Here is a 23,274-nt window from a genome sequence, read left to right as displayed (position 1 = left end):
GTGCTGTCTTTTTTTTTTTGCGCATCACATCTAGGAACCGATAGGCACCGACATTACATATATTTTTTGGGTACCCAGGAACTGTCATGTGTAAGGTGTCCAGTGTAGTCTGGGCTGACAGTCTTTCAGCAAAAACTGTAGGCCTACTGGGACAAAAGATTTGACAGTAGGCTAACAATTAATTGCCTATGAAATCAAGTCAATACTTTTGTACTTTTACTGACGTAGCCTATATGTTGAATTGAGGACTTTTGCGTGGTGTGGGGGTGGGGGCTGTATAGGCAAATTCGCGAGGTTGTTGTATAGACTGATTGATTGATTGAAGAGTTTAGCACTGTTTGCAATAGAAGACGCAGTTACAATACACAACATTGGCACACACACACGTCACAGTTCCATTCCGCGACCCACCCGTGGGTCGAGACCCAGTACTTGGGAAACAACAATGCTTAAAACATCATACACACGCAGTTTTTATAGACGCTGTCTGTATCTGTTGCTCTCTCTAACGCACACTCACTCACTCTCACACAAAATTAAAAATATCGGAGCACATCGGTGCTTAATAATAAGTGAACTTTCCGACGGCGAAGTCCTTCTGATGGATTTTTCTTGGCTGTCAATGTCTCTATAGTCCAAAAAATCGCTCTGAACGTGAGTAAAACGACAGTGTACTGTGTACGCTATATTATAGAACCGTAGAGGAGAAAGGAAGACCACTCCCCCTATGAAACCAAGGCACAAAAGAGGGAAGGCTGGTGGGCTGTGGCGCTCGATTCCACATATTTGCTATAGCGAGGGCACTGCATAGGAGGAGAAAGCCTCGTGCCGCCCGCCCATCCACCTTCTGACACATTTATCGCCTTTCCCAAACCAAAGAAGGGGGGCGAAAAAGCGACTAGCAATGCCCACGGAAGGAGGAGCAGTTGATTCCACATGATCTACACGCTGAGCGGGGCGGCGCCCATTGACTTCAATAGAATACGTGGAGCCAGCCGAGAGAACCGCCCGCGTTTATCATCAAGGGACATTTATCCACTTTCCATTCTGACGTCACTGCCAAAGTGACTTCCAGGGGCTAGTTAAAGACATTTTGCTATCACAAAATGTAAAAAGGATGGACCTTCCATAAGGAAGGGACACACTTCAGAGAACAGAGGTGGACAACTGCATTAAGTGATTTATTAGCACGAGGCGTTTCGCCAGGTGCTAGCACTATGCCAAATATGCTCAAGACTTGCACCTCCTATGGGGTCTTTTGGGTGTGCAGGAGTCCTCTTTTGTTAGCAATGTCATAGGGGGTCATTTTGATTACTCTCTGAGTTACAATGCATAAGGGAACCTGGATATATGAAAGTATATTAAGTGTCACTGTCTACAGACATACAGGAATCACCTTTTGTAGTGATCATTCATGTCTGCATGTGTTGTGTATGTCTGCAACTCTGCATGTGTGATAAATGCACTGTACACAAACAGTGAGTGATAATGTGGATGTATGGTTCCTAGATTCAGGAGTCAATATCAATCAATATTAGGAGAAGTAGGACTACATTAGCTCTCAAAAGAACAAAAGTGTAGCAATTAAGTAGCTGACTGTAAATGTTTTATTGTTTGGCTATCCAGCACTTTTGCAAGAAACTGACTGTAGGTACAGTACAAAGTATTGTACAATACACATACATACAGTATACATTTACTTTTGGTTTAATACAAAACAGCTTCACATTAAAGTTACTTATGGAAATGTTATTTGTGCCATGTTGTTACAGTTTGACGTGATACACAGTATATTAGTAGCCTGATATTGCAGTGCGTTCATATAATCACATCTTCAGATTACACTTATTTCAGAATAACAGCAACATTGTAAATAAACAAAATATATGCCCACTTAAATAAATACATGTAAAAATATAACTTAAATTAAAAAAATAGTAATATCTGATAAAAATGATACTAAATGTAAACATTCATTGTCATTCTCAGTGCCTTCTTGGTCAGTTGGTCAGTTGACCTAATAGTGATTACAAGGCAGGAAGTAGCTGTTCCCCAGCACGCGGAACAGCCTCCCAGTCCTCAGGCTGTACTCAAACATCTGGGGTCCACTGTACACATAGGTGAAACCTAGGGGCAAATGTTAAGAATAAAGTTAAATATCGGCACCACTAATGAAACTGCAACAGACAGACAAAAGGACAGTTTTGCTCTAACACGGCAAAGTTGATCAGTCATCATTCATTTTGATGACAATTTTGTCATTTCAGTACGCTTTGCTTGACCATCCATCCATCCATCCATCTGTACAGTATACCGGTACATGTGTGTGTGTGTGTGTGTGTGTGTGTGTGTGTGTGTGTGTGTGCGTAGCGCGTACGCGCATGCGTGTGTGTACTGTAAGTACCCACATATGTCTGTCCTTACAAAAGTAGACCAAGTAGACCACGCACAAATGCCACTATGTGCATGACGTCATTCTCAAGCTGTACGCATAGTTGCTTTGATTTCAAACTGCACAACTAACAATAGCTAGAGATTGGACATTGAGGCCATGTCATTATTAGACACTATGTTTTATTTAAATATCACTCACCTCTGTATTGGAAGGCTGCTGTCACCTTGCTGGTCATGCCTGGAAGCAACTCATCCACCAGTCTGGGGAATCCCTCATCCATCGCCCCCATGGCCTCATCGTAACTGAAGCAACAAAAATGATGATGAGACTATGATTCTATATAACTAATTCAATATTAACTCTGCCTCAACTCTGTCTTCTGAGCATACCTATAGTAGTTGTCACCAACAAAGAATAACGTCTTGCGTGTTGCTTCATCGTAGAGGGCAGCATTGACTTTCCTTACACCTCTGGGTAAACCAAAACTGGAGAGCTTTTTGGGATAGCCTGGTACGACATCGTAGCCAGAGAAGGCCCATACTTTATGACCTGGAGAATAATTATAGAAGGGTAATAGAAGAGAAGAGCTTTTAACTTGTGTAAACATGTGTACACTTTAAATGATTGAGCGCTTCGAAAAAGAAGAGAGCATGTACCTTTAAAGAGGTAGACTCTGTCTGACTGACGACTCTCATAAGCAGCATCGATGTTGGCAGGAGCACTGGGCCAGAAGCTCGTGATGAGACTCTGCTGGGGTGTGCTGCTCTGTTCGTAGCTTCGCCAGAAGATGCTGACAACAGACAATGACAGAGCATTACAGCTTAGCAATTAAGCCACTGGAAAAAACAATGCTATTCTAAGGTTGTTAGCAGAATCTTGGTTATCTGAGGTGTACAGTATTATTATACCTGTCCTTGAAGAAGAGCATTTCTCCTCGCAGCGTGGTTACAGCATCCAAGACCATGGTTGAGTCACATGCATCAGGGGTGGTGGGGGGCGTGGGTCCTGGCTCACCCGGGCTCACATCAGTGTTAGCACCTGCAGGTCAAATCAAAATAGTCAAATATAGAGAGATGAACTAAGGCATTCTTTAAGTCCTGGAGAAATACCTTCGGGGGCTATTTTATACATTTACGAAAAAGATCATATTAAATCTGGATGGGTTTATTTTACCATAGAGAGACTGGATGCCATTAACATCATCACGGGGCAGAACAAAGGTGTCTGGGTTCCTGTAGCTGTATACGGGGTACATGAGAGCACCAGGGTCATCAGAGTGGGATAGACCTAGGGAATGGCCAAACTCATGGGCTGCTACCAGGAAGAGGACATAACCTGCATGAGAAAAACACACCATTACAGTTCTGATGTGGATCTACGAGGAATTGTAGTCGTTCTTTAATTGCCAGTAAAGAAGAAATGTAATGAATAGTGCCCTCAGATTAACAAACCCACCGCTGTTGGAATTGAAGGTGAAGTTCTCATCTTCATCAAAATGTGCATCTCCTCCGATGCCACTGGATGGTGCAAAGGCATGAGCTAAGGTGCCATCTGGACCATCGAAGGGGTAATAATCACCATGCGCTTTAAACAAGAACATAATCATGTTAAGAAATACTAGCACCATTAAAGCAGTTTAATCAATGCATTTTTGGGGTAGGCCTATTAATAGATTTGACACATTTGGTAAATTCAAGTTATTTTCTACTTACATTGGCGGCCAAAGGAGATCATGATGTCAGCGATGCCGCTGTAGATTCTTGTGAATCTCAGAGGGGTAACCTTGGCCCATACTTGCAGAGCTCTCTCTATAGAGTCATCTACTTCAGACACAGACATGTCAGGGGTGTAGTTTTCAATCCTGTGGAACAGATTGGAAGATAAATGTGGAGTCACATACAGCAACTATTTGTTGCGACCGTCAGGTCGCATTTACTACCAAAACCTCCACAGGCTGTCCGTGAGTGAGTCAGTCCGTCAGTCATACAAAACCTCCACAGGCTGTCCGTGAGTGAGTCAGTCCGTCAGTCACACGTCACACTCTTGCCCTGCTCATATCTCCGCAACCGTTGCCCCGATCCATGCCCCCCGGAGCTCCAGGGACCCCCAGGTCCCTGGGGGACCCCCAGATGTAAAAAATGACCAAATGTGCTAAACTGACCAAATGACCACCCCAACGGGGCTGCTCACGGGGAATTCCCGGGGACCACCGACTCCTGGTGCTCCAGAACGGATGCAAAAGTTGTGGCGCCCCCAGTGGAGGACCCCCTACACTGCAGCTCACATAAAATGCCGTAACTCCGGCTAGGAGCGACCGGGACAGCCGGGGCCGGTACCTATTCGTCCGCCTTGGCGGCGCGGAGACCCCACCCCTCATTTCTCACATGGCCCTCTTCTAGCGCCACCATGAGGCCCATTCTTGCAAAACACATTTTTGGACACTGCTCCTAAAATTTTTGCCCTAAAATCACGCAAATCGGTACACAGTATGTCTACACTCATCCCATCAACATGAATCTCTCCCATATAGCGCCACCTCCAGGCCGATTTTTAAAAACACATTTTTGGACACTGCTCCTACAGATTTTGCCCTACAATCACGAAAATCACTACACAGTATGTCTACACTCATGTCATCAACATGGATCAGGAAGATTTTGGAAAAACACATTTTTGCCCTATTTGTGGAGATAAGTGACCTACGGTCGCTTATCTCCCGATTAGGGAGTCTTACTGGTTACTGTAAACATGTCTGTAAACGTGGAAGCAGTATCTATGTAACTGTCTTTATTTGTGTGAGTCAGTACATGTGTGTCCGGGTTCACATAGGTCTCCCACCTGTAGGTAAGGCTGTTTTTCTCCCACTTGAGGTCTCCTCCAAAGGTGGTGAAACTGGAAACTTTTACATCGGGGACGCCACAGCGAGGCTTCTTCATCAGCGCTAGTGTGTCGGTGTCCAGCGTTCCAGTGATCTGAAGGCCAAAGAACCTCTGCATTTCACCGAGCTTCCTGGTCGTTGGACTGATCCCCCGTCTGACAGTGGGTCCGCTCTCCTCCGTCAGGTTGAAGAAGTTCTTCAGGTAGCTCTGCAACACATACAGTATTAGATATGACAGGTTAGATGTACTGTATATAAATATGGAGGGGCAAGATAACACATCATATGAAGGTCAGTAGTGAATCACAAATACTGTGTTGATATTATGTCTATACTAAGCACTGGTTAGCCGTAAGATGAGATCTAACAGTACAGTATAGCTTTCTTTATATACCGGTAGTACGGTATAAAGCATTTGTAGTTGTGTACAACATAAAGATTAGGTGATATTTTGTCATACAAATAAAAACTATCTATATTACAGATACGGAGAGGATACCTACCGTTGCAAAAGCTTCATCTTGTACTGTAACTTGAGGTATTGGCAGCAAATAAACCGTGGCTACCAAGCTTAGTAGGATGCACAGGCTGAAAGAGTTCATGTTTCTTCGTTGATTCGTTGGTTGTGTTTCTGTGTGACAGCCAAGCCGGTCTTATATACACATGAGATCCAGGAGTTGAGCAACAACCACCTGAGTCACTGGATTCACAAACATTCCCTACATGGATGGCAGAGGAAGTTTGGATTGATGATGCATGCAGCTGGTTTAACTGTTATAAGATTAGATTAGATAAAACTTTATTGATCCCGGGGGGGAAATTCAGGTGTCAAAGCAAGTAGTCTACAGGTAAGAGTCAAGAACTAAGCCATGATAAGAATAAATATGAAAATAAAATAAAACACTAAGCGGCTGGCAATAAATCAATGGTTCTTAACCTTTTCAGGCCATGAAAAAAAAAAAAAAAAAAATGTGCTTAAAGGTAGCATAGGTGTTTTTTGTTTTGTTTTTTGAAACCAGGGCAGGAATTTCCCTCATTTTGGCCTTGAGCTCCTAAATACCATTTATTTATTTGAGATTTTGTTAGAGGATCAACCATTGAGTTGCAGCAACTCATTTTCGAGGTTTTCCTCAAGCACAACAAACAACAACAATAAACAACACAGAATAACAAAACAAAACATACATAATATAAGGCTCCTCCAACATTTCAACCCCCACTACACCCCCCACTTCAACAGTATACTAGTATCCTTAGTGATAAAGATGAATAAAATGATATACAAATGAAAACATAAAAATAAAAATAACCAAACTTTGCAGATGCACAGATCATACAAATAACAGATCAGCATGAAAAAATAAATACAAACAATTTAGTTAAGCATAATTACAGTCAAAAACAAGAGCAGCTAGTTGTAAGATGGGCCCATAGAGAAGATTTGAATGCATTACAATTTGAAATTGCTCTAAGGGACAAGGGCAGGATATTAAAGTCAGCTGGTGGTTTAAACTTAAAGGCACGTCTCCCAGTTTCTGAGTTCATAATGGGCACTATGAAAAAAAGCTGCTGTGTATGTCTTAGGGAATATGATGATGTGAATGGCTGTAAGTATTGTTTTAAGTATGATGGAAAATTGAAATAAAAACATTTGAAAACAAAAAGTAACCAATGAAATTTTCTCCTAGCCTGGGGTGATAACCAGTTCAATGATTCGTACATAACACAATGATGAGTAAGATAAGGACATCTCAAAACAAATCTACAAATACTATTATAAGCCACAGTTAATGGATGGAGATGCGTTTCAGAGGTGTTCTGGTAAATGACATCACCATAGTCCAGTATTGGAAATAACAGCTGCTGGGCAATTCGTTTTCTTATTTTAAAGCTAAAACAATTGATTGATCTATACATAACTTTAAGACTAATGTTTATTTTAGTTCTAATGGATTCAATGTGAGGCTTAAAAGAAAGCTCAGAATCCAGCCAGAGTCCCAGGTACTTGAAAGACTCAACCAATTTACAGTATTTATCTCAGTCTACATATTCACTTTAAAATCATCGGGCACCTTCCCCTGGCGTTCGGTTCATCCCACAGCACCAGTTCTGCTTACCAAAAGTGCTCCACTGCGGTCCAATGGCCTTCCTCTGATGACATTTGGCCTTTGTGTCCACAAAAAAATGTACAACACCAAAGGCCAAGTGGCCTTGACCCTAAAATGACAAATTCCAGGCCTGGTTGAAACAAAAACTTTTTTTTTTAGTTTTCTTTTGTTAAAAGGTTAAAGCAATATTATTATTATAGTAATCATTGCTATAGGGTGTTTTATCAGCAACATGGGTCACCCATCTCTCCAGCTAAGTAAGATACACGCACATACCTGTATGGGTGCACATGGGCATGTGCACCAGACTGCTGGTCGAGCGCTGGCGCTTTGGCATGGGTTCAACTTTGACCAAAATAAATTACCTGGTTGGTTGTTTAAGTTGGCCAAAATGTGGCCATATTTTCCCAAATATGGAGATGACTGACATCTGACATCATAGATGTTTGACGTCATATAGACCACATGAGACTGACACCAATATGTCCATATATGGGCTCAGATATTGATGACAGACTACTCTATATATGGGCATGAGAGAGGCAAGGATGTGTATTGATGACATCAGGGATCTGATGTCATCAAGATCATTGGCGTCACTGGTCGGGATACCAATTTCATCTAGCCAGGAGAGAGGACTTACAGTACAGTATATGGGTGGGTGACGTGACGTAGCGTTTTCGCTGTCCTCGGTGTCAAACATGTATAAATAAAAAATATATTTGTCAAAAACCTTCTGAATATTGTGCAGGACATTAAGCTTTATGTGAACTTACTCAAGATTAAAACATTTCATTCCTCATTTCTTCAGAATCTTCAACCAAACATGGTAAATGTCATCTGGTGTGACTGTCCCGACCTTGTTTCTCAAAGTGGGAACTTGAATAAAACTAAGAAAAAGAATTGCTAAAATTCATTTAAAAATGAATTTAGGCAAAAAAAAAGTCTATTTGTGAGCCTATATCTTTTCAAAGTCCAAGCATAATGTTTTCAGTCATTTCTGATCAAAAAGATTTTGTCCCCCAAACCAAAATCATCTGGTGTGACACTAGTTTGGAAAAATTAAACAGGCAATAATTTGGACACCTACTGGGCTAGAGAGGTCCTTCTTCTGTAAGGCTATTCAGCACTCCCAGCACAACTGCAAGACAGGTGTCTGAGGTGAGTTATGATTTTAACATTTTCATGAAATGCCATCTTGTTGAAACTTTGAGTGTGGCACTTCTGGATGTCATCTGGTGTGACACCTTTTTCATTAATAAAGCAAAAGTTATTTGAAACTTTGGTCATAATTACATGTAAATCTAGGTTGTTTTGTTATAGCTAGCATGTTGTTAGCATGCTAATGTGTACCTGGTAGCCTCAAGGTAGTCCTAAATGCAGAAAACGTCATCTGGTGTGACACTTCGTCATCTGGTGTGACATATCTGCTTGTCACGCCAGATGACTTGATTGTCACACCAGATGATATATACTGTATTTTCCTACAGACATAACAATAAATAACAAGTCCCATGTTTCTTTTGTCCATTTAAAACATTTTAACATGTTTAAAACAACGTTTTAAACATTTTTACATAATTTAATTTAGCTTCATTCGGTGATACAGCAAATTCATCAGACAGAGCAGAAACCCCTTCACAGAAACCTAAACCTTATATTGTGGTAACACTTTTCAGTGAGTATAACATACTTGGCAAACTTGAGGACTTGCTAGTAATTACATTTTACTACTAAAAACAATCTACCTGACAAATAAATTACATTTAAATGTCTCCTCCTGAAGGTCTTCTACTCAGGTGCTGGACACAAGTGCATCTAATGGAGAGGCCCAAGCTGAGGATTCAGACACCTCCTCAGATGAATACACACAAGGACAGTTTGTCATAATCAAATATGAGGGAAAGCCATATGTGGGGCAGATTGTTACCATTAATAAGGAGGGGCTAGAGATAAACTGCATGAATCAACTTGGAAAAATGAAAAATGGTTTTGTCTGGCCAAAGGGGCGAGACTGCATTTTCTACAAAGAGCAGGAAGTTGTCTGTGGCATAGCAGAACCGCAACAGGGCAAACGGTTTGCTACCCTCACCAAATGTGACTGGCTGATGTACAATACAGTCTAAATGTCTATACCCTCACCAAATGTGACTGGCTGATGTACAATGCAGTCTAAATGTCTATTCTAATCTAATCTAATACTTTTGTACTTTCACTCACTGGACTGGACAATGAGGTAAGGTAGGACCCGAGACAAACATAGCGAAAATAGCTGATCTACAAGCTCTCAACGCATTGTGCTGCGAGATCTTGTAGATCAGCTATTTTCGGAGTTGCACAACCCAGCACTCTTTAGCTAGTGGAGATGTGGTGTAACGACATGATTCGTAAATAAATTTGTTCAACTCAAAATGCTGTGTTCAAGTTCAGGAGACTTCGGAAAAAAGTAATACACCTGAATGCTGAGTTGTTTCCAATAATTGGTGTTAATAAAATGTTGCCTTGGCTCCCAGTGTGGCTATGCACCTTATTGTCTCTTTAAGATCCTTCTGCCGTGGGCCGGCAGAAGACTTAGGTGTGCGTAGCATTCCTGTGCACATCCTCATCATCCATCTACTACTACAATTCTTTGTTATCCTATGTTAAGGCCCAACAATACTATCCTGTTCAGAAATATTAAGGCCATGTTATTTAATGTTAAAGCAATTTTACTGTTGCTGTTTTTCCTGGGTAATTGTTTAATCAATCAGTAAAGTTCAGTACTCACTAATAGGTAGGTTAAAACACAGTTTGCTTTGACACATGAAGATATGGTCATCTGGTGTGACACAAAGTCATCTGGTGTGACATTCCAAATAGTGAGAAATCATACCTTTATTAATGATGAAACCGAAAAAATGTGTATGGTTTACATAGAAAATAGTATCAGGAAGAGTCACAAATATTTGTGTAATTTTAAAGAAAGTTTTTGTCAGAATAAAATTAAAATATGTTGAAAGATCGACAACATGGGCCTCACACAGAGTGTTGATTATGAAAAAAATATACAGATTCAATTAATTTTCACAAAACTATAGTGGATCACAGGTTAGTTATGATAAAGGACTTTGATAAAGTGAGTAACTTAAGAAAGGTGTACTCCATTTTCATTTTATGAACAATTATTGTCATGTCACACCAGATGACGGTTTTAGGCACAAGTACAACAAACTGCTCAATAAAGTCTGATTCCAATAAAATATCTAAAAACAAAATGTGTTTCCATAAAGTTGAGAGTGAGTAGAACAAAAGTAAATAATTTTTATGCCTGCTATTTAAAGTTTTTTAAAAAACATGTTTTTTGGGGCGTCACGTCACTGACCCATATACAGTACAGGATAAATAAGTGAAAGTGATGAAATAAACAACTTGCTGTAGCTGTTTTAGCAGACAACATTGGAACCCTGTCAAATTGAAGCTGATAAGTGGGTTCTCTTTCCTGATTGGATTAAATTGGTGACCCACCAAGTGGATGTCTGTCTCCAGCTGGAGACAGCCTCTTCTTGCTGGTGGTCCAACACCAGCTCCTCAAGTTCAAGCAAGGTGGCAGTGGCTTAGGGGTAGAGTGGCATAGAGCGGCCAGATGGGAAACGCAAGTTCCCAGTTCGATCCCGGGTCCCCCCAGAATTAGTGTCGAAGTGTCCTGACCAAGACTCTGAACCCCTAATTGCTCCCGATGTCCAGGCCTTGCATGGTTTCCTCCGCCATCAGTGTGTGAATGTAAGGCACAATGGGTGAATGTAAGGCACAATGTAAAGCACTTTTAAAGCGCTATATACCGGTAAATGCAGCATTTACCATTTATTGTTGTCACACCTCCCTGAAAAGCTCTCCACCAGGGCTTGGCATGACATGAGCTGGTATGGTGCCAATTGACATTATATTTTATCACATACCCAACCTTCATTTATGTAGAGTAAAGGAGTTAAAAGAAGATAAGGAGATAAAGGATAAGCTTGTGATGATTGGTTACATATAGGTTTACAGGTAAGTGGGTGACATTATTTTTAGTACAAGCTCCCAGTGTTTTGCACTCTGAAGAAAAGAGTAACACGGTTAAAGAAGAGAGAAAGAAAAAAGTTAAACAAATACATATAACAAAGAAGGCACAATGTCAATTATGCAATAACAAATATACTCAAGATGCATTACATGGTTCAATTAGAAATACATTGAGGCAGAATGTATTTAACCCTTTTATGATGATATAGCAGCTGACCATTTGAAGTCATACTGTTTCTAATTACGTAAAGCAGCACTATGTAACTTTCCTCATCCCCGGATTTTAACCTGGTTTCCGGTGCTTACATTTTTTTCCATTGAGCTAATAGAGCCAACCTGCTTGCTCAGGGGATAAGGCGAATCTAGACCACCAGGTCAAAATTCATACCAGATCCTTTGTCTTTACTTTACTTATATACTGTAAAGGTGAGACATGACCCTTCACATGATCAAAATGTCTCAAAAGAAGAGCAGGGAGACAAAATACAATAAGTTATATTGTATCAACATACTCTTAATACTCTACCTTACATAGAGGACAAAATTACATTTCATTCACAAAAAGAAAAGTTGCATAGTGAGCCATTAACACAAGCTAAAGCCGTATCTTCCCAAAGCTGTGATTCATAAACATGCTGGGTTTGATAGAATATCATTTTTTAAACTTTGTTTTCAAATGTTTTTTTTGTTTTTTTTAGCTGCCTACTTCCTGGCCAGTACAATTTGTAGACCTGCTTGCTCACATTGGATTAATTGATTTGGATTTTAAGGATGAGGGTTTTCTGGATTCTTTAGCGGTCAACTGAGGCTACTGTTGGCCCAGGTGAGACATGTTGCCTCATGTCTTTACAAACAATTATCCTGTTTGACCTCCATGCCAAGTTTAGGTCATTGCTCTGTCTTCATGCCAAAGTAAGAATCATGTTATGCAGTGCTTGTACAGTAGCACAACTCAAAATCGCCCATAACAGTTTGTGTATGTGAGTCATTTAAAAGTAACAATAAAGGTACAAGCTTTATCATCACTTTGATAAAGCCATCATAATCCTCCCATCAATTTAAGGCTTAGCATTTCCTGTGGAGTTACAAGGTGGTGTACGTTGCAGACTTATTTTAGTGGAAAGCTACAATATAGTGAGTGTCTTATAATACTGAACACTTAAGGAAATCACATTGCTCAATACGTTGCCTCAGGTAGGGGACCATCAGCCACTTCACGAGAACTTCTGTGGAAAGAAAGGATTGTGTTGTAATAGGAAATAGTACAGACAGATGTTTTTCTCTCTCTCTCTCTCTCTCTCTCTCTCTCTCTTTATATTTGCCTGAAAAGGCATGGGAACCACAGTTTCCCACTGATTCAAAGACTATTATTAAAACATTACAACACATATTTGTTCCTCTATTTTCACAACTCCTCTTTGGAAGTAATATGAATAATATGAATTACGCATTTGAATATGGTTTAATATCAAGTATTACAAATCTATATTGATGTAATACCACTTCCCTATTCCCACCATCTAGGTTCCCTTTAGTTGCGGTAGTTTAGACATACAGTTGTGATTATATAACTAGATATTTCACTATCTCACATAAAATCACATACACAAAGACATCTTCATCACCACCATCAACGTCAGATTAGAATATATCATGTCCTCCCCTCTATTCTGATCCCCAGGGATTGAAAGGGTAATTTGTTTCCTGCGGTTGTTTCCACAACCGTGGACAATAATCTTCCTGGGTCCACGTCCGTCCGTCCGTCCGCCCGTCCGTCCGTCCGTCCGTCCGCCCGCCCGCCTGCCCGGACTTTACTTTACTTTACTTTACTTTACTTTACTTTACTTATATATAGGCCATTTCCATCCGTAGCAACTACAGCAACAACATGGCAAAACAAGGAGAACAACTTCCTGAAAACTAATTTTAAGAATACCAAACCTAGTTTAAACCCAACTAAAAACCCACATACGCACAAGTCTTACCTAAATAATAGAATATCTAAAGCCTGATTTGAAAAGACATAAAAGGTAATGTTTCCAGTGACCCATTAGCTTCCACTACCGTGGTCACCAATGCTCACCATCCATCCATCCATCCATCCATCCATCCATCCATCCATCCGTCCATCCGTCCGTCCGTCCGTCGTCCGTCCGTCCGTCCGTCCGTCCGTCCGTCCGTCCGTCCATTCATCCATCCATACATCCATCCATACATACATGACACTGACACTGCATATACAAAATCGAAGTAATCAAACGATGCATATGTTCGTGTAGCAGTTACAAAATATTGCGTGGTCTCTCTCCTCAGTTTCTGTGTGAGGGATTGTAAGTATTTGCGTATAATACTGTATGTTTAATGTGTGAAGGTAGTGATTTCCACTGGCTGGAGGCGTTTTTTCAAGTAGATTAGAACGTGGCTTTGCCAGGGCTTTGTCAGTGGCTGCTTCCTTTTTTGCATTCCAGCATGTCATTAGCTGGCCTGGTGGAGATGACATACTTGTGTTTGGGGTCGTATTTGTACTGTACATTCCCCTTGAAGAAGAAGACAAATCCTGTGGGTGTAAGGTATGAATTATCCGGTGTAAAAAACACAAATGATGTAAGAACATTAAATGTTATGTTTGCAATGAAGAGAGACTAATGGATACCCTCATAGGAGACTGCTGCATCCAGGGGAGTGGGAACACCTGGCCATTCCTGGGATATAGGTGTTGGAGAGCCCTCCTCCATCATCATCCGCTCTTCATTGTACCTATAAATCATACAATATGTCAATGTCAGATGACATCCAACCACATAACAAAGCTGGAGTTACCGGTATCTACTGTATGTTGCAGCTGAAATTATAGGCTGTAAACTGAAAGCCCATGCATGCAAATCACCGTAAACGTGTATGTACACCAGGGTTCCCCAATTAGTTTTCCCCAAGGGCCGAATTATGTCTAGGGTACCGAGCCGAGGGCCACAACATTGCAGGGGGCGACGCCGGCGTTCCCGCTACTCCAGCGACAGTTCAGATATCGTCGTTGTCGGGTGAAAATCTTGTATGTCCGAAACCGTTTGTTTTGCATTTATCATTTATTAAATTATTTAAACTAGTGAAAACAGTCGATCTACAAGCACACAACGCCTCGCGGTGTGTGCTTGTAGATCTGCTGTTTTCACTACTTGTGTGCGACGGCCTTGTATGATTTGCGAAAGAACGTACAAATTTGGAGATACGAGATTTCCACCCGACAACGATGATATACTAGTGTTGTTGCTGCTCTTATACCACCATTATTACTGGGGTTGGTGGGGGCCAGACAGTAGCCCCCCACGGGCCGCAAATGGCCCGCGGGCCGCCTATTGGAATGTTTTTAGATGAACACCAACTGGGGAAATGGAAGATGACCACTGGAGATGTCAATGTGACAGGGTAGGCAAGATGCCAGAATGTGAGGAAATGGTGTTACTACTGTATTACAGTACTTCCAACAAAAGCATGACCAAATCTGTGGTGTCATAACCTATCATGGATTTCATCATTAACTGTGAGTGAAAAGCCATCTCATTTTATTTTATTTATGTTCTATTCATAATAATAAGAATAAGAATACATTTCTATTGTTTATTCTGTGAGACATTTTGTTTGTATGGCCTATACCAGGGGTCTTCAACAGGGGGTCCCGGGATCACTAGGGGGTCCTCAGAGTTCCTACACGGGGTCCTCCAAATCTTTGTGTGATTAGAAACTTTTTTTTCTCTTTTTTTATATGAACCACTTGAACCGTGTCCATATTGGGAGAACTTTAGCCAAAAGTAGCAGATCTACAAGCTCACAACGCCTCGCAGCGCAAGGCGTTGTGAGCTTGTAGATCGGCTATTTTCGGCAAAGAGCTTTGGTGTAGAGGGGAAAAAGAGCAGACTCGAGTGAAAATTCAAGTATTGATGGTTCGAGTGGTTAAATATCTGAAAACACAAATTGACATGATTCCAAAATACACTGATGATTGTGCTGTCAAATGATGAAACTATATGGAAACAGGTTGTGGGGGGTCCCTGCTTCATCTCTCTCTCAACTAAGGGGTCCCTGGCATGAGAACGTTGAAGACCCCTGGCCTATACAAAGTACCTCCAACACTCATGACCAGTGAACAACACAGTGAGGCGAGCTTCACGGAAATGGAGAGCAGCATCCACAGACTGAACCCTGGGAGGGAAGCCCAACTCAGAGATGTTTCTGGGGAAGCCCTCTAGGAGGTTCAACTGATGGATCACCCAGTACTGATGACCTAGAAAACAACCAGAGCACTGTGTGATGATCTCCAATGCATTTCACTTCCATGATATATTCCAGGGGTTCTCAAACCTTTAGGCTGTGACCCCCCCCAATTCCCAAAACAAACATATTTGCACTGGGGACCCCCACTTGGAATTGTACGTATTACATTTAATGTGACTCGGTTCCACAGATAAATATTGTGAAAATAGCAGATCTACATGCTCACAACGCCTCGCAGTGCGAGGCGTTGTGAGCATGTAGATCGGCTATTTTCACAATGTTCACCTCTTGCTTACTTAATATTTGACAGCTTGGCCAGTTTGGTATTAAAATGGACTTGAAAGTCCTTATAAATTGTCACTTTATAAATGTGCAGATACCCTGTATACACTTATACTGTGTGTTGGTTTGTTTACCGTTGAGTGAGAAAACAAATTACATTAAGCTAATCAACTGGGGACCCCACAAAATAATTTGGGGACCCCACTTGGGGTCCTGACCCCAAGTTTGAGAACCACTGATATATTCCAATGGTTCTAAAAGTGGCGTCTAGGGACCCTGCAGGGTTCCTTGAGGGAGTTACAAATGGAGTTTGGTGTTTGACCGCTCTGGTATTAATACATTCATGTTGGGAGCATCAAGATGGTGTGCAGACCTTCTCCTTCTTTTACAGTTACTGTACAAATGGACCTTACAGATCTGTAATGTAAGAGTTTACGAATGTAAACACACATTTGCATACTCTTTGATTCATGGAGGTCCTTGAAATTAAAACATTGGTGAATCACTCCGATATTCACTTACCTGTGTTGAAACATTGTTTGTGTTGAAACATTGTTTATTAAATTAGGCGCAGGAAGTATGACGCAGCTATTTCAGGGGAGCGGTCTAGGGGTTGAGCGCGCACCTCGAGGGCGGGGCAGCGCCTCGACCCTTTACCCAGAGTACTTAGGGGGCTATGCCCTAATGCCAGTCAGTTGCCACACTTGTTGCTGCCCCGCCACCGTCCCCAGCTCCACCTCATTGGATTGTGCTAATCCCCGCTGGGGGTCTCGGATCATGTAACCGCGGAGAGCTTCATCCACGATATACCGTGCCAGGTATCGTGGCCACGGATGATCCGAGGGCAGAATCCATAACTATACTCAGTGCCGCTTTTAGTATAGAGATGCTGTGCTTATCATGCTGCTTGCTCTTATGCTGTCCACGCACTGTTGTATATGATATGTTATTATTCATATGCTTGATGTTGCTGCTGTGTATGTTGTATATCTAAGCTGCCATTCTTGTAATAAAGTATATTCAACCTAAATGATCGCTCCCGTGAACTTAACATACTTAGTTGACTGGTGTCCCCCACAGGTATAAACATCATCCCCTCATTTTTCCTCTTAAAGGGATATTTCACTTTCAAAAACACCTTTGGTAATTTTATCATCTAATCAGGCTTTTATGAACACCCTGAACAGTTTTTAATTTGCTTGATTGAATATTTAGATATTTGATGTAAATGTTACCAGGCCCTCCAGGCCCAGGGCCTCTCCCCACACACACCCATTGTAACTTCAAACCCCATTTTAACCATGATAGATTCATTAAAAACACCCATTATTATCTGGTGACTCATTTTACCTTCCTAATATGTGAGCAGGCCGTGTTTTTTCGATAACTTCTTTCATTTTTAATAATATTTCTTTTGTATTTCATTTTCCCAAATAATTATTAAAAATAAATGAAAAAGGTTATCGGAAAAAACACGGCCTGCTCACGTATTAGGAGGGTAGTATGAGTCACCAGAAAAAATAATGGGTGTTTTTAATGAATCTATCATGGTTAAAATGAAGTTTGAAGTTACAATGGGTTTGTATGTGGAGAGAGGCCCTACCACTGCTCCCTGTTGAAAGTGGAATATCCCTTTAAATAGTAAGCTCACATCCACGTGTTGTGAGCTTGTAGATCTTTCCCCCATAGGGACAACAGTGTTCATGTGAGGTTCAAACAGTGAAAATCAAGTGTTTCAGAATAAGGCAGTGAGGTACCTTTAAAGGCCACCATCAGGTTCCTCTCTACGTTTTCATAAGCAGCATCCAAGCTTAGAGGCAGGATGTCAGTCCACAGACTGTTTATCAGACTGATTCTTATGTCATCAAACGAGGAATGCTTGCGCCACATAAATCTGAAAGATGTAAAGCATTGTTTAATTTTCTTTATGGTGTTCTTACCTGCATTGTTGAAATGTACACGACTTAACCCATTTAGAACGGGTACACATTATTGTGTATCATTATTTTATGCTTTAACTATTGAAAAATAGCAGATATACACTCGGTGCCGCGCTGCGAGCTTGTAGATCTGCTATTTTTGAAAAATCGTGAAAATTAGAATTTTGACCCGATTCTATAAGTGTCTTTTGAATCCTTCTAATGTTTCCATGGCAGCAATCTGGCCAGCCATCGTCAAAGAAAAGGCCCTTTTCACTTAGCTCAGTTAGTCTGTTCTTGAGAGACTACTATGTCAGTGGTTCTCAAACCTTTTCATGTGAAGGACCCCCAAAATTATATGTATTTGGCCACGGACCCCCATCTTAAAATATTTCGTTCCAGGGACCACCCAGAAGCAAAATTTGAGTTACAAACGTTCGCTTTGAAAATAAATAATATTCAAAGATTTGCACACATTTTCACGACTTTTTCAAAAATAGCAGATCTACAAGCTCGCAGCGCGGCACCCGCGCTGTGAGCTTGTATATCTGCTATTTCTCACTGCTTAAAGCATTCAATAATTCTAGGCCTAAATGGGTAATTTGAAGGCCTATAGACATGGATACACAGGTATGGGTTTGTCATACTTGAACTATGTGGAAAGTAGTAGTATAAATACAAAAGTACTTTACCTGTCTTTGAAAAACAGGACCTCCTGTTGCAGTTCTGTTATAGCATCAAAAGACAAATCGGGGTCACATTTGTCAGGTGTTTTTGGAGGGGGCCTCCTCAGGGCCATTAATGAGAAATTGGGATTAATACCTGCAGGAGCAAAACAAAAAGGAGCAATTTTAAATTATGTTTGATAGTATGGCTATACTGTATGTTTTTAGGGCATTCCAGTTTTGGTATAGCTACTGGAGAGGAGGCGATGAGGCGATGAGGCGATGGTGGAAAACGTCACCCAAAAAACATGTTCAATTGGACGACGTCACCCAGAGTCGCCGGCTGTTGCCCGCAGTTAAAATGTGGGGTAAGGTGCATGTTGCACCTTGCTTCAGCTTATTGGATCCATGCTGACATCTGCCACACCTTACATGTCTTATACTTTTATACTGTTTGTTTGGGAATATATTTTATATTTGACCATTCCAGCGATAGGTTGACAACAATCATTCATGCATCTGCAACCACTGTATTGTTCAGGTTCTAGACCAGTGGTTCTCAAAGTGGTGTCCAGGGACCCCCCAGAGTTCCCTTTGGGGATTCCAAATGGACCCTTATAGGTCTGTAACTCTCTGAGTTAAGGGGGTCCTGGAAATTAAAACGTTGTATTCGTCTGTCATTCAATGTTATATGAGATACTTTAATGGTTTCCTGTGGAAATAAGCTTAGTCTTTTCTTGGATCTCCTTTTAGTAGACGGTACCAGTGAACTGTACCGTCATGAAACTGTACCTTTTTCTATGCAAACTTCTAATAAACTCAATCAATCAATCAAAAGCATTAGACCACACCACAGCGTTTTGTATTTTCTGTAGTTTCCTGTGTGTTCTTCAGGGCAAGACGAGGCAGAAGTATTTGTACAGCACATTTCAACAACAAGGCAATTCAATGTGCTTTAAATGTGCATGTTTTTGTGAAGGATTAGAGCCAGGTACTGTAGTGTGGTACACTTCTAGAAAAACACATTCCTTGGTTTTGAAGATCCTTTATCTTTGCGTGTCATCGACATAATCTCTCAAGACAGATTCTGCACATGGGAATCCATTACAAAATGGGTTCCCAAATTGTTGACATCTAGTTTCACCGATAAGTCATACAATTCATGTGGTTAAAGAACAGTGAAAAATATATCTCCTCGCTAAGGCACACCCAGCTTATTGCACTTGATCCTGTGTCGATAGCTTGACAATCAGGCCTGCCTGTGTCATGTGCCAGTCGTGTTTTTCTTGAGAATACTCAGATTATGGGGGCATCAGGGGGGTGCATGGAAGAGGTTCCTGCACACCACCTGCTTGGCTGTATGCTCCTATAAACACAATTGGCCGTGTTCATGGGTAGGCGGAGGCTGGGTGGGGAGGGTGTTTTCTGTCACTGCGTTAGCAACTCCTGCAGTTTGGTCAGGGCACCTGTTCAGAGGGTTGTGGAACTGAGAGGAATAGATTGTTCATATGTTATGTCCTCCCAGTGAAACTCTTCACGAGAATTAGCTGGTGACCTCATGCCATACATGCCATACATGGGCAACTGGCGGCCCGGGGGCCACATGCGGCCCCCACCTTCACTTAATGCGGCCCGCAGGTTGATACTGGAATACTGATATGTTATTGATTTCAGCTGTTACAATTCCAAACATGACCTGCTTTAATTCCTTCAGTCTATCTTAGTAGCTTAATGACTAGTATAGTAGTAATAAAATGTCTTTTTTATGTCCAATGTTTTTGTATTTAGGTACATAAAGTTAACATGAGTATATAACTAAATGCGTTTGAATTAAATCAAAATGTTACATTTCAGGATTCAAATTAAAAAATAACAAAAAATAATTGAGGATTCCAATTAAAAAAATAACAAAAAATATTTCAGGATTCTAATTCAAAAGAAGCAAAAATAGCCGATCTACAAGCTCAAAACGCATCGCAGCGCGATGCGTTTTGAGCTTGTAGATCTGCTATTGTTGCTTCTTTTGTATGAGATACTTGAATGACAAAGTAGCACGTATCAATATGCATTGTGGCCCTCTGGAGTGAAGGTGGAAATATAGTGGCCCTCTTCATCATCAAAGTTGCCCACCCCTGGTATATGCATTGGACGAGACACATGGCTGTCTGCACCCTACCAGATGACCAATTGGACAGTGACATGGGACTACATGAGGAAAACTCTAGGAATTGTTAACAACTAATCTGGGAGAAAAAGAGAGAAAAAAGAAAGTAGAGAGAAGAGATACTCAGGATCTCAGATCACTCACCATACACATCTTGGACATCTTTGACATCTTGGAAGGAGAGTTGAAATTCAGCTTGAGGGGCAAAGTTGTATGCTGGGTACATGATGGCTCCTGGGTCAGTGGAATGGGGCAGACCAAGAGCATGGCCAAACTCATGTGTAGCCACACCAAATAAGTTAAACCCTGAAACAGAAACAAACATTGCCACTCATTGCTAAAATGGTCAATTCACTATATTTTCTTTTATAATACATTGACAATAGAAAATGTTATCCTATATTCAGCTTACCCTTCTCAAAAATGTTACTACAGCAGATGCTAAATAATGTAAGTTTGAGCAGATTTATCAAGTTGAAGCAATATTGGAGCTAGCTAAGTCTGAGAAATAATGGTTATTGCCAGTACCAGTAGTATTAAAACTCCAGTCTTCGTCTACATCAAAATGGACATCTCCACCGATACCCTTCCCAGGCAGGAAGGCATGGGCTAGGATACCTCCTTTGCCGTCAAAGGCCGCTCCATCATTATGCTCTGTGAAACAACATCTGATTAAATGCCATTCAAACCTCAACATTCATGCATCGGCAACATGCATCTGCACAACCTTTATGGCATCAAATAAAACAAAATACTCTCTGGATCTCACCGCCGCTGTAGAAAGAAATGACAATGTCAGCCTCCCTCCTGCTCCGCCTGCGGAAGCGAATGGGTATGACCTCTGACCACAGTTTCCATGCTGCCCTGAAGACTTTGCGTGCCTGCTTGGCCCTGATGTTCTGACTGTATGTGGAGATTCTGAGAAAACAGCAAAGGACTTGTTTTACGGCGTAGCTCTGTAGCAGACGAGCCATCTTTGTAGAGCAATGGTTCTCATACTTCTATATTTCAAGGTCTCCCCTTAACTCCAACACTATACAAATAGAACCGGGTCAATTTGGTTCCATTTGTATACTCAGTTACTGACTTGTTAGGGTCAATTTAGAACCACTTAAGGAACCTAGAGAGTACATGGAATCCGCTTTGAGAACCATTGTTGTAGAGGATCCGTTTGTGTGTCTGTGTGTGTTTGTATACTACTAGTAGGCCAAATCACATATTTTATATATATTTTTTAAAACATTTAGCGATATAATCATTTTATAATGATGATGAAAGTCAAAGGCAGTTGCATCTGGGTGAAACCTTGCCCAAATATTAAGTGTGTCATGGCTAATCGTTCAACAGTACGTTAGACGTGAGTTAGGAAAATAGCAACAGTGCTACAACCACTTTTCTGGATTTACAGGTTTAGATCAGGGACGTGCTGGCCATTGGGAAAAGCGGGACGACTCCCGAACAGCTGGTTCATTTCCGGCCGGCCCAGGCCGGCCATTAGGAAAATAATTAAAATAAAATGTCGGCCTTCGTTCCATTTTGGGGGCTGGGTGGCCAACAAAGTAAATAGTCACTGTCGGGCAGAAACCTCGTATCTTCAAGTTTCAAATTTGTAAATTTCTTCGCAAAGCAAAGCCCTGCTTCATCATACAAGGCCGTCGCACAAAAGTAGTGAAAAGTGCGAGGCGTTGTGTGCTTGTAGATCGGCTGTTTTCACTAGTTTAATTAATTTTTTAAATGATAAATACAAAACAAACGGTTTTGGACATACAAGGTTTCCACCCGACAACGACGAAATATAACTCATGTAATTGGCCCACTGGCTTGTCACTTGTCATGATCTGAAATGGCAAATCTTTGAGTAGCAGCAGCGCTATGGAGAGAGATCTCTCTCTATAGCGCGCAATGAAGGCCTCTCCAACTCTTTTTCCCGGGCTGAATAGGGGCCCAGCACGTCCCTGGTTTAGATCCCTCACCTGTAGCTGAGGGTTCTCTTTGTCCAACGCAACGTCTCCCCAAATGCCTCCACATCTGACAGACCACAGCGAGGCCTCCTCATAACCGCCAGAGTCTCTGGCGTCAGCTCTCCACTTTCAGGAAGACCAAAGAAGTGCTGCATCTCCTTGACCTTGCCACAGAGTCCAGGCACCTGATCTGTGCTGCTGTCTTCTGCAGCCCGCCTGTGTCTCTCTGACGTGGGTTTGTAGCCATAAAAGTTCTTAAGGTACTCCTGAAAAGCAGATAGTTCATTCAGTGTGCAAGATGATTTACTATCACAGCTGACGAGAAACGAACTGAACGGAAGCCAAGTAGACGCTTCTCAGGTGTTGGAGACATTTTATCTAATTTCTTGATCTTTCTCATGAAATGTTATTCATTTTGCATGCCCGAGGCACAGACATTCCATTTGAATTGGTCCAAGCTGAGGGGAAAAAATAGAAACACAGTAATCACAAGCAATAAAACAAATGTAAATAACAGTACAAGGCATTTATCTCTTCAATTTGCCACAATGTCTGCCAAGTAGAAGTACAAATAATCAGATGTGGATTCAAT

The 23,274-nt window shown here is 41.3% G+C and overlaps 2 protein-coding genes across 2 annotated transcripts in view; both read right to left on the bottom strand.

Annotated features, from left to right (window-relative positions):
• Window positions 1-2,017: 2,017 nt before the first annotated feature.
• Window positions 2,018-5,875, bottom strand: mmp13a (matrix metallopeptidase 13a; the record flags this gene model as incomplete). The annotated part of the gene is made up of 10 exons (XM_080749093.1): window positions 2,018-2,127; window positions 2,594-2,697; window positions 2,785-2,944; window positions 3,052-3,185; window positions 3,304-3,433; window positions 3,569-3,730; window positions 3,851-3,979; window positions 4,108-4,256; window positions 5,234-5,481; window positions 5,777-5,875. 10 exons carry the CDS (start codon window positions 5,873-5,875, stop codon window positions 2,018-2,020), a joined length of 1,425 nt encoding a protein of 474 aa, XP_080605219.1.
• A 7,985-nt stretch (window positions 5,876-13,860) lies between these two features.
• Window positions 13,861-23,274, bottom strand: part of LOC308304721 (collagenase 3) — a gene marked incomplete at both ends in the record, with an annotated part of 25,600 nt that continues 16,186 nt past the window's right edge. Inside the window, 9 exons of the mRNA XM_080749351.1 lie at window positions 13,861-13,979; window positions 14,076-14,179; window positions 15,542-15,701; window positions 17,731-17,867; window positions 18,585-18,714; window positions 20,866-21,027; window positions 21,250-21,375; window positions 21,491-21,639; window positions 22,695-22,948. Coding sequence (XP_080605477.1) covers window positions 13,861-13,979; window positions 14,076-14,179; window positions 15,542-15,701; window positions 17,731-17,867; window positions 18,585-18,714; window positions 20,866-21,027; window positions 21,250-21,375; window positions 21,491-21,639; window positions 22,695-22,948 — 1,341 coding nt within the window. The remainder of the gene's footprint in view (window positions 13,980-14,075; window positions 14,180-15,541; window positions 15,702-17,730; window positions 17,868-18,584; window positions 18,715-20,865; window positions 21,028-21,249; window positions 21,376-21,490; window positions 21,640-22,694; window positions 22,949-23,274) is intronic.

The sequence above is a fragment of the Nannobrachium achirus genome (assembly GCF_963921795.1).
Source record: "Nannobrachium achirus genome assembly, chromosome: 19".
Classification (NCBI taxonomy): domain Eukaryota; kingdom Metazoa; phylum Chordata; class Actinopteri; order Myctophiformes; family Myctophidae; genus Nannobrachium; species Nannobrachium achirus.
This window is presented reverse-complemented; position numbering and strand designations above follow the sequence as displayed.